General features: G+C 38.2%; 2 protein-coding genes across 2 annotated transcripts in view; one reads left to right on the top strand and one right to left on the bottom strand.

The window, feature by feature from the left end:
* LOC137984086 (26S proteasome regulatory subunit 10B) overlaps positions 1-10,612 on the bottom strand; it is a 17,411-nt gene extending 6,799 nt beyond the window's left edge. The window contains exons 1-11 of the mRNA XM_068831290.1: positions 10,462-10,612; positions 10,111-10,190; positions 9,322-9,361; positions 5,747-5,799; positions 4,596-4,663; positions 3,972-4,086; positions 3,015-3,102; positions 2,881-2,942; positions 2,123-2,189; positions 1,969-2,025; positions 1,205-1,266 (exon numbers count right to left, since the gene is read on the bottom strand). Coding sequence (XP_068687391.1) covers positions 1,205-1,266; positions 1,969-2,025; positions 2,123-2,189; positions 2,881-2,942; positions 3,015-3,102; positions 3,972-4,086; positions 4,596-4,663; positions 5,747-5,799; positions 9,322-9,361; positions 10,111-10,190; positions 10,462-10,555 — 786 coding nt within the window. The 5' untranslated portion in view covers positions 10,556-10,612. The remainder of the gene's footprint in view (positions 1-1,204; positions 1,267-1,968; positions 2,026-2,122; positions 2,190-2,880; positions 2,943-3,014; positions 3,103-3,971; positions 4,087-4,595; positions 4,664-5,746; positions 5,800-9,321; positions 9,362-10,110; positions 10,191-10,461) is intronic.
* A 19-nt stretch (positions 10,613-10,631) lies between these two features.
* Positions 10,632-12,500, top strand: part of LOC137984088 (alkaline ceramidase 3-like) — a 19,715-nt gene continuing 17,846 nt past the window's right edge. The window contains exons 1-2 of the mRNA XM_068831291.1: positions 10,632-10,863; positions 12,044-12,154. Coding sequence (XP_068687392.1) covers positions 10,758-10,863; positions 12,044-12,154 — 217 coding nt within the window. The 5' untranslated portion in view covers positions 10,632-10,757. The remainder of the gene's footprint in view (positions 10,864-12,043; positions 12,155-12,500) is intronic.

Genomic DNA, 12,500 nt, shown 5'->3' with positions numbered 1-12,500 from the left:
AGAGCGGCCCAACTTGGCGCAACGAAACAGATTATCTAACCGGTCGAGAAAAACTGTCGGTGTGGCCAAAAACTGCCAGATGAGAAGGGAAGGTTTAAAGCTTCCGTCGGTTTGTCTCGAGAAGGGAAGAAGAGCTTCAAATTCAAGAAGATCGCGTCTTCAACATGGATTAGGTGCCTTTGTCCTTCGATGCCTGTTTAAACTGCATGTCAAGTATGCATGTCTGTAGTCCTCTCATGTTTAGAATGTGTCAAGAAACTCAAACCGATGTCCATTTTTTTAAAGAAAGACAGCACCACATGAAAAAACCTCCCGATGATGTTGTTGTGGTCTGGTACAAAAAAGGCTGGATGGATTGGGAATGTACGCTTATTTGGGTAGACAAAGTTTGGAGTGGAAGGCTAGTAATTCTTTCTTTGATAGAAAGTTCCTGCTCATCTTTCATAGTTTCATAAGAGTCCGTGACACATTTAAAACTGACCACACGACAACAACGGAAGTCATTCTTGGAGGGCTCACAAAGAACGTTCCAGCCACTTGGGGCCACTCCATTTAAAATCCACACCCCCCCCCCCCCCTTTTTGACGAGATTGTGCGAATTTCATCCCTTAAGAAGTAGGAGATCAAAGTGCCGACACATTTCCCTCTTCAGAAAAAGTCGATATTTTATTTCCGCCCTCAGAAGAATGTATCGAATCCACTTTTGACGATCTCTCGAAACGACTTCAATTTGTATCGAATCGACTTGTATCGAAATGACTTTGTATCGAAACGACCGAACTCAGACAATCTGAAACTGTTTCGTGAACCGCGTGGAACAAAAAGAGATATTTGAAAATAGTAAAAAGCATTCTTCTTCTCGTACAGACTACATGTTTATGTCTTTAAATGGCTTAGATAGGAAAGATGCGAATTTCGTCATAGTGACACTTTAATAAAATCACCAAATATCAAATATGTGTTGATCATCCTGCTAACATTCTTCCGATATCGTCTTCTTGCGATGGGAGAAAATTAATGTTATGCATGTGAGCATAGGTCGAACCTGATGCATTTTAACACCGAAATTACCACAACAGTGCTTCTTTCAGCCATTGACACACGACTTGGTTAAATCTGACACTGTCTCATAAAATTGTGGTATACTGCAGTATGTCTTCTGGAAAACAAAATAAGACAAGTGACTATTTTGATGACAACCAACCTCCATGAGGGTTCTTTGAATTTCTCTGTCAGCTGATGTTCCCTCAGAGAATCGTCGTCCACCTAAAGAAAGTAGCAGAACCCATTAAAAAAATTATCATATGGCCCGTACAACCCAACGTGTGCTTCCATTGTGAAACTATTTGGAAAATCACCATATGACGGGAGCAGGGCCAGAAAAAGCTGTACAGCCCTGCTAGGAACACATACTGCTCTGTGTGATGCAATTTTAGAGAATTTTGTCACTTTTAAATATCCAAGCTATTTACAGCCAGAAAAGCAAATGCAAACAACATATTAGATAAATTTTCTATGCAAATTTTTGTTAATTATTTACTTCAAACTTCATCTTGTGAGTGCTCATTAATAGTGTCAAGAGCCCATGTGATAAAATGCTTATTGACTGAGTTTAGGTTGGTCTGGACGGGAAAATATTTGGCCCTCGGTCATGACCTCAGGCCAAATTTTGGTAAGTCAATAAGTTAAGGGGCAAGGGTGGCACAGTTGGTTAGTGCGCGGCCTTGGTGCAAGAGAACCCGAGTTCGATCCCCGGATCTCACATCCTTGTTTCGACTTCTTTCCTTTCAGTGTAGCCTAAGTAGCTTTAAATACCCTTAAAACGGAGCACTGATGGAAAGAGGGGGGTAAAATGAGCCCACCGGCGGCTTCCTGGGAGAGTACTCTCTTGAGAGGAAAGGAACTTCCAACATTAAATAAGGTGTACCTTTACCTTGAGAACAGAAAAATGACAACAATGTTACCTACCAATAGCATCAATTTCATCCATAAAGATGATACAAGGTTCATGATCTCTTGCATAGCCTGTAAATTTTTAACATAAGAAACCATCATCATCTTTTTCTTTGCCACATCATTATGTAAAACAGTTTGAACAAAACAAGTCTAATAATATACATACCAAACATTTCTCTGATAAGCCTTGCACTTTCCCCGATATATTTGTCTACAATAGCACTGGATACAACCTAAGAAAAACTTCACAAGCTCATAAAGACAACTTACACAATATTTTATGGAACTGTTGTTTTGCACTGTATGACCTTCATTTAAAGGAGTGATGGAATTGTCACAACAGGAGGGGCAGACTGGTTAGTTTGATAACTTATCTACAGTGTATTGTGCCAAAACTATTTTAGACTTAGGTGTCTGCTATAAGAGACAAGAATTTATTGCTTTAATTGTCAATAACCATATATGTCTAAACTTAAATTTCTGCCATGTATCTACTTCGTGAAATGTATTATGTTAAAGTTTATTTATTAAAAAATACAAAATAAAGAGTGAGGATCACTTTGTCTACAACCCGCACTTTAAAATACATTTCTTTCATTCAAAACTATTTTGAACACAAATCTTTCACTTTAATCTTTGCATGATCTTAAAAATTCAAAATTTATTTTTGGTTTTCAATTCTAAAGTTATAAAAATGCTATGGTATTTAATGCTATTGGTACCATTTTAAAATTAACTCTAAAGGTCTTAAAAGCAACAACAACAACCTTTTTTGTCACTGTGTACAGATGACTTAAGAGAAGAAATGGAAATTTTTCTAAGATTAAAGAAAGTGCTGAATGTATTTTATCCCACTGATTATGAAATAATTACATTAACTCCTTGCTTTTGATCTTACAAAATTAACTTATAATACGGACTTACTTTGAGGAAGTTGGCATCCAACTGGCTTGCAACTGCCCTTGCAAGTAACGTTTTCCCAGTTCCTTTGAGAAGAAAGGGCGATTAATTGACATCAAACAATTCATAATGCTATGTCAAGCATCCAGTGTTATTACCTGGAGGACCAAACAGAAGGCATCCTTTTGGTGGTTGAATCCCAACTCGCTGAAATAGTTCAGGATTGGTCAAGGGAAGCTCTATCACCTGCAAGTGTTTGTGTATAGATCAAAATATAATGTTAAAATAAGGGGTAGGGTCGTACCTCTTGTTCAACACTATACTTCATTGGCTGTATGGTGTTGTACTTCCTATTGTTTTCTGTGCTAAATCCAAACTCAAGGACTGTCTCTGCCATATTCATGATTACCTGGAGCTGGATGCTTGAAGCCTGGTTAGTGCTGACCAGTGGTTAACAGGTATCAAAGCCTATAGGTTTCCATGGTACTGTATTTAACACTGGTTAGTACTAACCATGCTTCGAGCAACCCAGACCAGGATACTATTTCTCTCCTATCTCAGAGCCCAGCTTTTTGGCGTTGTCACTTTTGTCACCACCATAGTCATTGTTATCCTCGCTTCCTATAATGACTCAAGCTTGCGGGGTAATTGCATTTATTGAACTTGGGACCTTCCACTATCGAGCCTGGCCCCCCCTACCAATGAAAACAGCGTGACCCACTACAGCTGCATTAATTTTCTGTCACTAACAGACAGTAGTCAAATTGAAGGAGTCCAAGTGCTGAAACTGGTAAACTAAACTGGTAAACTAAACATAGATCTAAATAGAGCGGTTTTCAAATGAGTGTCGAAAGTAATTAGAGAATTGCTTTGGTTTAGGATCACTTCACTCAGTGATTGTTTCAAAGTTCTTGTACCACTTTTTCAGCCAATTAGAAGTGAAACCAAAAGCAATCGTGGCTCGTGTGTGCACATTTTCCCACCCTTTGTGTCTGCTACATGTAATTACTTTGAGTTTTGATTGTTTTATCAGATTGTATCCGTCCTTTGTGATTGGTCAAAGTGATTACTTTGGTTTTGGTTTTATGACACTCGATTGAAACTTGTTCTAATACCTCTCGGAGTTCCCTGATCTGTTCACTGAGTCCTCCAACTTCAGAATATGTAATATTACCAGGATCCTCATGTGACATGTTATACACAAGGGGATCAACCTCACGAGGAAGGTACCTAACAGAGTGGCAAAAGAATAACACCAAGGTCACACAAAACTGAGAATACTCTTTTCCTCCAAATTCATTTTTAATAGCCTTCTCTATTCCTCTGCAATACAGCACTTCCTAATTTGGAACAAAGAAAACAATTTTCATGGATGTCACAGACTGTGGTACAAAAACAAAAGAAACAAAAGAAACAAAAGAAACAAAAGACCTGTTACAAGGAAATGATCAGGATTTGATCAGAGACCAAGGAATTACATGAAAAGGACCTCTCAAATGTAAAACCACATTCTAATCATTGACTTTTACTCCATTCAGAAGTTTTCACAAAATGTCATTACCACCATGTTGATGGATGAAAGGAATCAATATTTTCAATGTTTACTAGTTTTCTTTGTTCATCCACTGAGCACTTCTACATTACCACAGTGCTATCTGTGTCCCTTGGGACTGGTTAAAAACCACCTATAGGTGTATAAACTGTACGGGTAAAAAATAAAGGCACCATACACCCTGTACCTCATGATGGTGAGAGTTGTCATATCAAGGGCAACACGTGTTCCTTGCTTCAGCTTCTTTTTATCCACCTGATATTAAAGCAAAGATAGCAATACTATTGTATGGATGTACTGTAACCCACCATACTCACTTATACACGTATCTCAGATGGTACACACAAGTTGCAATATTATTATTGGCAGAGGTACACGACCTTGAAGCGTGACTACTTGCAACTCTTTTCCTTTGAACATAGCTGGGGATTTAAGGACACCAATTTTACGCCCAATGTGGACAAAAAAGGGATCGAGGCTGCACGCCCGGGAAAACGCACAGGCTATGTTACATCCAAATAAGAAAATTTTTAATATCAAAAGACCCCAACCGTGAACCAGAGTTAAATACTTCACTAGGTCATGAGCTTCAGTTATTGGCTAGTAATTAACCCTTTTACCCCCAGTCGCCACTTATAGATTTTACTCTGTCTAATGCCAGATGATTTTACCCATTAAAGGGTTAACAACCTATTTAGGTTTTCACACAAAACTACGTTCCCATTAAGTGTGCTGTATTCTAAAGCTAAAACTTTGATTTTGTTGCTTGAATCAATGATCTAGAGATCTAGAGATCTAAAATTAAAACTTTGATTTTGTTGCTTGGATCACTGATCTAGAGATCTAGATCTATACAATAAATTTAAGATACGTTGCTAACCCGAGTCATTTTCTTTGGACATAAATAATTATTGTTACTGCTCCTTGTCTTTTTCAGAAGTCAAACTATTAAAATGCAGGTTGAAACTTACAGTATGGCTGTCAAGATTGGTTGGCACGACAAGACAAGAAGTCTACAGCAGTCGAGGGCAACCTGGAGGCTCCTTTTTCGATAGCTTCTACTCTATTTTTTTTAATGGAGGGGTGGGTGCCACTCCTATCCCGTTTCATGCACAACTTATCCCCAGTAATACTGGTTCTCATTAAGTTTTACTTCCCTCAAGTGAATGGAAAGCTGAGTGAACTGTGGAACGCACAAGCAGGGATTCGAACCCGGAACTGGGATGCAGTCTGCAAGTGATATCGACTTAATATTATGTGCCCCATCACCATCGCTTCATGGTTAGCAAAGGTATAAAATTATTTTAATTAACAAAGAAGAAGTAAAGTGTTTTATACTTGTCTTCTACAACCAACAACATAACGTGGCCCATTGGTTGCCTTCACAATAACTGAAAAAGAAAAAAAAGAAAACTTTCCTTACAAAGCAAAGAATGTAAAAATGAGAAGCAAACAAACTACAGTATTACCGTAATTAGCAGAACGTTTTTGGATTATATAGGATCTGCCTGAGCTGGGAAAATCAAACTATAAGTAATCAAGAGCTTAGTGTTGTGCACTATAAAAGGAGCTGATACATTTTTCAAGGTATGGTTTGTTAGTTAGTTTTTGTACAGTACATATGCGATCAAGCCTCACTTTAGGGCAAAAATTATTTTGAATTTGTTCGTACTAATGAGGTTAGTGAGGATGATTAGAATAGAGACAAAAGAATACTTAGCTGCCATTAAAAAGGCTAGGTCACGCTATTTTAGGTAATTTTGTTTAATTTTGTTAATTACAAGCTCTAAACGTCAAATTGGCAGAGCAAGAGTCTTTCATTTGCAAAATCACGGCCACATAACAACTGAGAATGATTTTCCAGCCGTGTAAATGAAATTTTGATATAGACTGATACTAATTTTAAAAAAGGTGGGCAGATGTTTTTCAAATTTACCCAAATTCAATCCATTTCAATCATCTCCAGTTTTGTCCATCCATGTCCCTTCTTGGCTTCCCTGTGTTTTGTTAGAGTTCTTCTATAGTTTTGAACAGTTATTTTGATATTTTAGTTAATTCTATGATCATTCGATCAGTGCTGAAATTGCCTAAAATTTCGTGACCTAGCCCCTTTAATGAATGTGGCCTATATTTTTGTCTCTTTTAGACCTTGGACAGCTCAAAAATGATATGGTTTCATGAAGTTTTTTTGCTACCAGCTATGGTATGAGCACTTGTCAACGAGATAGACTAGTATTGATCGAGTTACGAGTTGAGTTGAGTTTGAGTTGAGTTTGAGTTAAGATTGAGTTAATATTGAGTTACGGTTTTTGGCATTTTTGGCGCTTAAATCTAATAAATATTAAGTAGAAGTCACTGAGAAGACCATGAAACACCGTTTTCGTGAAGTGCACAGGTGTATATTTGTGAAATGGTTTTAAACTGATCAAAACAATCTTGAAATTTCATGCACGGCAGTATTCTTGTTTAACACTACCTGTTTCAGCACTTGGACTCCTTCGATTTGACTACTGCCTGTTTTGCTGTTATGTGGTCTCGTCGATCAGTAGTCCCTTCGGAAGATTATTCCAAGCCGACCAAATGGCTGATGAAAAGACCAGACCACAACACCGTACTCTTTCCGACTAGTGTGTGCGATCTTTAATATCCCACAGTTTATGAACGTTGAAGGTTGTGAGACGAGACTTGCGATTTATAGTCCTTATTCGTGAAGACTTGAAAGTCTAACCATTTGCGGATGATATTACAAAGGCAGCACTTTGTCCTCAATTATTTTAAGACCCTGAGTGTTGCGGGTCCGGCCGGAGTTGAACTCACGATCTCCTGCATAACAAACTGATCCACCGGCGCGCGGTTGTTCCTTTTAGCGATCAAGTCTATCGATGCAGATGTCTTCTTGTAAGGCTAAGGATGGGATTTACTGTTAAGCCAGCTTATAGCCCTGGCGGCTAAACAATGAAAAGTACCGTTTGTCGTCCAGCAGCGTGGTTTTCATGATCGGCTACCACACAAAACGTTATCGGAACTAGTGAGCTGCAGGAGTGTTTATGTAAAATATTGAATCCGGAACCTGGAACGCGTTTTTTCCCTTACTGATCCTAGCCTTTGAACAGAAGTGTCTTTGTCAGTTCTCGTTTATGTTCTTGCAAAAACAAAAGAAACCGTGCAAGAAAAACCAAAATTAATTAACAAGTAAATAAATAAATAATGAGAAATAACTGTAAGCTGCTTTATGCAACATGATTTAAAGCGGTGCAAGTTTTAGGATGGTAAAAGTGTAGACAGAAAGAAATGTCTATCGTGATTTGGTCAGATCATAGACATACTTTCAATTTCAATACTCTGATTTCAAAACTTGTCTGTTGACCTTTTTTTAACCGGTTGAGTAGAGATCCAAACAGACAATTTTAAATTAACAATTAAAGATCACCACTTCGAACGCTTGCCGACGACTCTGCGGTTAACTATCAACATTCCATTGCGTGAGAACCAGAACCCGGAGTACGCAAAGATCCGGCAAGTCTTACCATGTAGAAATGGGAAACAGAAGGTGAGCGAAACAAACTTCTTTTCATAGTGTTTTCACTGATTAGTAACAAGTCATAGTTTAGAAAGGGGTCAGTACTGTCAGAATAGATTTCGAAAAACAATGCGAATCGCACCCGTCACCTTTCTAGTCACAAAGTAACTCGCGAACCGTGCACCGTGATTAAGGGTTACTCGTGGCAGGTAACCCAACACCCTAATTGATTTGGGTAACCATAGACCTAAACTTGGCTTTTAGGCCTAGGGTTAGACAAATTGAGGGTTTGGGGTTACTTTCGAAAAGGTAAAACAATGACCTGCAAGTACGAGTGACCCGTCAAACTGAAACTGACCTTTGCTTTAGACCCCACCCAATCTCGGTCATAAATTTCTGGGACACTTGATGCCACACATAAGTTCATCCTTCCTGCACCCTTTTCGAAGTTGTAGGGGAAAAAAAACTATTGACTTTTCTCATGAATGCCCAAAGTCATAGTGCAATCAACATTGAAAAGAGGGGAAGGGGTTGTATTTTGGGTTGGTGTCACCATCTTTTTTGGCTGGGATTGTAGCTAGGCAACTAGACGTCATAGCGGACCGAAGTAGGGATTAATGTGCATTTAATTTCATAACTTAATAGCACTTGAAAAAAAAATGTAATACCATCAAGGCCAGGCGAAACAATCTAGCATTACTTTTAACATCTTGTCTCTTTCATTTTTGCAGTGAAATGGTTTTCCGACATGTGTGACTAGGTCAAACATTTTCACTTATTTAAATGCTCGGGCAGTTCGGCTCGTTTAACTGCCTACATTACAAAATTTCGGTGAATAGCAAACGTAACAATTGTGTTGACGCATGGATTTTTAGAATTTCAGCGGTTATGAGCAAAAAGCACAATGCGGGCTCACTTCGTCAAATGTTTTCCTCTTTCGTTTACGGCGTTTTGATCGACCATGATGCCGGACGACGAATACGGTTCATCATAGCCGCCGGGCCGCCTTTAACTGGCTTAACAATAAAGCCCATGTATCCCTCTAAGAAGACATCGTTTTGATGTCGATAGACTTAACAGCAGCAACGAGAATGATGCCGTGAAAGGTGTAATAATTATTAGATTGTTTTGATCATTGGAAAGCCATGCCATTTTGCAAATTTTTATGCAAATATATCTTTCAACGAGGAGAAAATAGTTTTCGTACTGAATACTTATTACTTTTAATTCCGAAAAACGCCAAAAACTGTAACTCAATCATAACTCAAACTTAACTCAAACTTAACTCAAACTCAACTCAAACTCAACTCAACTCAACTCGTAACTCGATGAATAGCAGATCCCCTTGTCAACACTCACCAGAGCTGATATAAAATCTTACAACAAAACTTACATTTTTCTTCAGTAAGTTGACGGAGAACTTCACCAACAATCTACAGGAAATAAAAACACAATGTAAAAAAATGAACCACTATGAGGTGAGTATTAAATGTAACACATCTCAGTAGATTGTTGTGTACATGTAATAGTAATTGAAACACAGCTAACAGCACTTGAAAGAAAAAATTAATGTGTATATTGTCAGACAGTTGATATAACAACAAATGACTCAAAATTTGGGAGAGCACAAAACACGGAGCTCTACTCCATGGAGTACCCTATGGAGTACCCAAATGGAGTACCCTAAAAATACTATTTCGAATGAGTACTGTTGATCCATGTGTAAGCAGCATCTCAAATAGTGCTTACTTAAGCCTCAACACCCATTTTAAACAGCATTGTTCGACAGTATTTAAGTCTAAACACCCATTTTAAAAACGTTAGCTTTCGATTATTGTTGTGATGGCCGATTACTTCATGTAAGATAACCTTTTTAAAATGGGTGCTTAGACTTAAATACTGTTGAACAATGCTGTTTAAAATGGGTGTTGAGGCTTAAGTAAGCACTATTTGAGATGCTGCTTACACATGGATCAACAGTACTCATTCGAAATAGTATTTTTAAGGTACTCGATTTGGGTAGTCAACAGGGTACTCCATGGAGTAGGGCTCTGCGTTTTGTCCTCTCCCCCAAAATTTGGCTTTACAAGAAGAACTTTCAAGGATGTCTCAGCGAATGATATTCATCATTGGCAACACAAAGAACCAGCTTGCATAAATTACATAAACCATTTGTACATACCTGACCAACGCTTTGAAGAGCTTTCAGATCATTCTCAGACTTGTCGTACTCCTTACTTAAATCTTTCAGTTGCTCTCTCACTGAGAAAAGGAAGGTTCATGTGGAATTTCATTCAATCTTTTAGTGAACCAATTTTTTTCACAATTTATAGTCCTGTCTTAAATGAGGCAAACATTGCTAATACAACAGTGACCCTTACTATGCGTACGACTACAAATTAGCAATTGTACGACAAAGAAGATCAGAAATAGCTTTGTCATAATTAGTTTGCAATGGATGACTTTAAGTTACTTAATTTTTAGTTATGTCAATCACACATAATCCGACATAAAAATAATAATATACACATACTTTCTTTTAAGCGTGCATCTAGCTCTCTGTGCTCCAAAAGCTTCTTCCTATAATTAACCAAAGCTTTCTCTCTGACTGTTTCAGTCGCCGCCATCTTTGTTCGAGTTGCGATTGAGCTTTGCTCGATAGATACTTCATATATGTCTACGTCAGTTAAACAGCGAGGCAAAAAATGTGCATATTCGATTATTTCTTAGGAGATCGTGATCCCAGGAGGCATGAGCATACAATTATGGAGGAGCCACAACACTTGGACGGTAACATTATTTGTTAATACGCCTTGAACGAAAGCAAAAATGGCACCCACATACGATGACAAGCAAGGCTTTTGGGGGGAACCCACTGCAACTTTAGATTGGTGTGAAGAAAATTACGTGGTGTCTCCATTTCTCGCTGAATTTTGTAAGTTTTTTAATATTCACTTGTTGACTTAAAGTGCAACCTGTTCAAGAAACGTTAGCGACTGATAAGTTTAAATTTCCCAGCGATCAGAACTTAAAAGCTTACATATTTATATCCTACCATCAATATCCAGTCTTAATATTAGAACTACCGTAACTAAGAGTAGGCAAGCTTAATTGCTGCAGGTTGTTTTCTGTAACTTGATCGGAACCGAAAGGTTTGCCTTGCGACGGACTCGTGCGGCCATGGGCGGTCACCGCAAAACGCAGACTGCAGACTGTGCAGACCGTGCAGACCAGGGGTAAAATATGGCGTTACCCTCACTATTATTGAGAGCTAACCGTAAACAGGCTAACCTGAATGTTATTTAGGCCTCATTAGGCTAACCGAATGTTATTTAGGCCTAATTCAGGCTAAACGAATTTTCATTTTACAGACGGTCTGCACAGTCTGCAGTCTGTGTTTTTCAGTGTCCCGGCCACGGGTGCCTTCATGCTTAACATTTTTTTGCAAAACTAAACGTTACCTTATGATCTTTAGTCTTTGGTATTACCGTGGTACCTACAGTGTAATGCATCTGTCAATGACAAAATGGTAAATAGTGTTTAATTTGCGTTAGTCTTGCAGCATATTTATTAGTTGTGTTTTCTCTTTCTTAATTAACAAATGTGCTTAATTCCCGGGGGGGAATGAAATTGGCGGGGCGGGAATACTTGTAGTCTCGCTTAGGAGTGTAATTTTTTTTATATATTTGATATGTTTTAAGGTGGCTCAAGCAAGTTTCAAATCTTTCAAGTAATGTTCTTATTAGAAGGTTTGGCACAACAGCGCTGTATCATTTATTAGCGATGTTATGGTACCATAAGAAACACCAATTATTGCTGAACACGATGCAGTCATTGTTGTGATTTGGAAACAGGGAAAGACCAGCAAAAACACCCTATAGTTTGGCTTTTAGTTGCTCCTATCTCAAAAACAAACTCGGTGACCCCCTTTTTTATGATGGAAAGTGATCAGAAGGCCAAGATGAAACTTTCTGCAAAGTGTTAAAAATCTGTACAGCAGATTCAGAGCCACCTTAAATCTGTGATTCTTTTAAGGTGGCTCTGAGGGCTGAAATAAAACTAATAATGATTAAAAATGAGATTTTAAACTCAAAGTGCTTAATGTTTTGTAACAGGGAACTCAATTAGTAACTGGTTTCTTCTTATTCCACCTGCCTTTGGAGCATATTTGTCATTGAAACATCGACTGGAGCAGCGCTACACCCTATCTTTTATTGGTTTTTGTGGTAGGTATAATGCCATCTAGGTTATATTATTTTGCCTTTAAATATATAAAAACTGACAGTCATATTTTTGAAAGTCAAACTGTTGCTTAATCGCTATCCACTGACAACTCAAATATTACTTGATGTTTCAAATGTTCGTCTCTGACAACAGTACTTCTTAAGACTTCACCCACGTAGATATTATGATGAGTCTCCCTACTTTTTTATGTGGCTCCATTAATTTGTTGCCTTATCCATCATTCATCCTTCATCACCCATCGATCTGGCAGTCGACCCAAAAGTCTGTCTCTCAGCCCAAAAGTCTGTTCATCCCTTGGTGGGTTGGTCAATAATAGTGAATCATAGT

Source organism: Montipora foliosa, chromosome 13 (assembly GCF_036669935.1).
Source record: "Montipora foliosa isolate CH-2021 chromosome 13, ASM3666993v2, whole genome shotgun sequence".
NCBI classification, from domain to species: Eukaryota; Metazoa; Cnidaria; class Anthozoa; order Scleractinia; family Acroporidae; genus Montipora; species Montipora foliosa.
The sequence above is the reverse complement of the archived record's forward strand: the minus strand, read 5'-3'. Positions and strand labels throughout refer to the sequence as shown.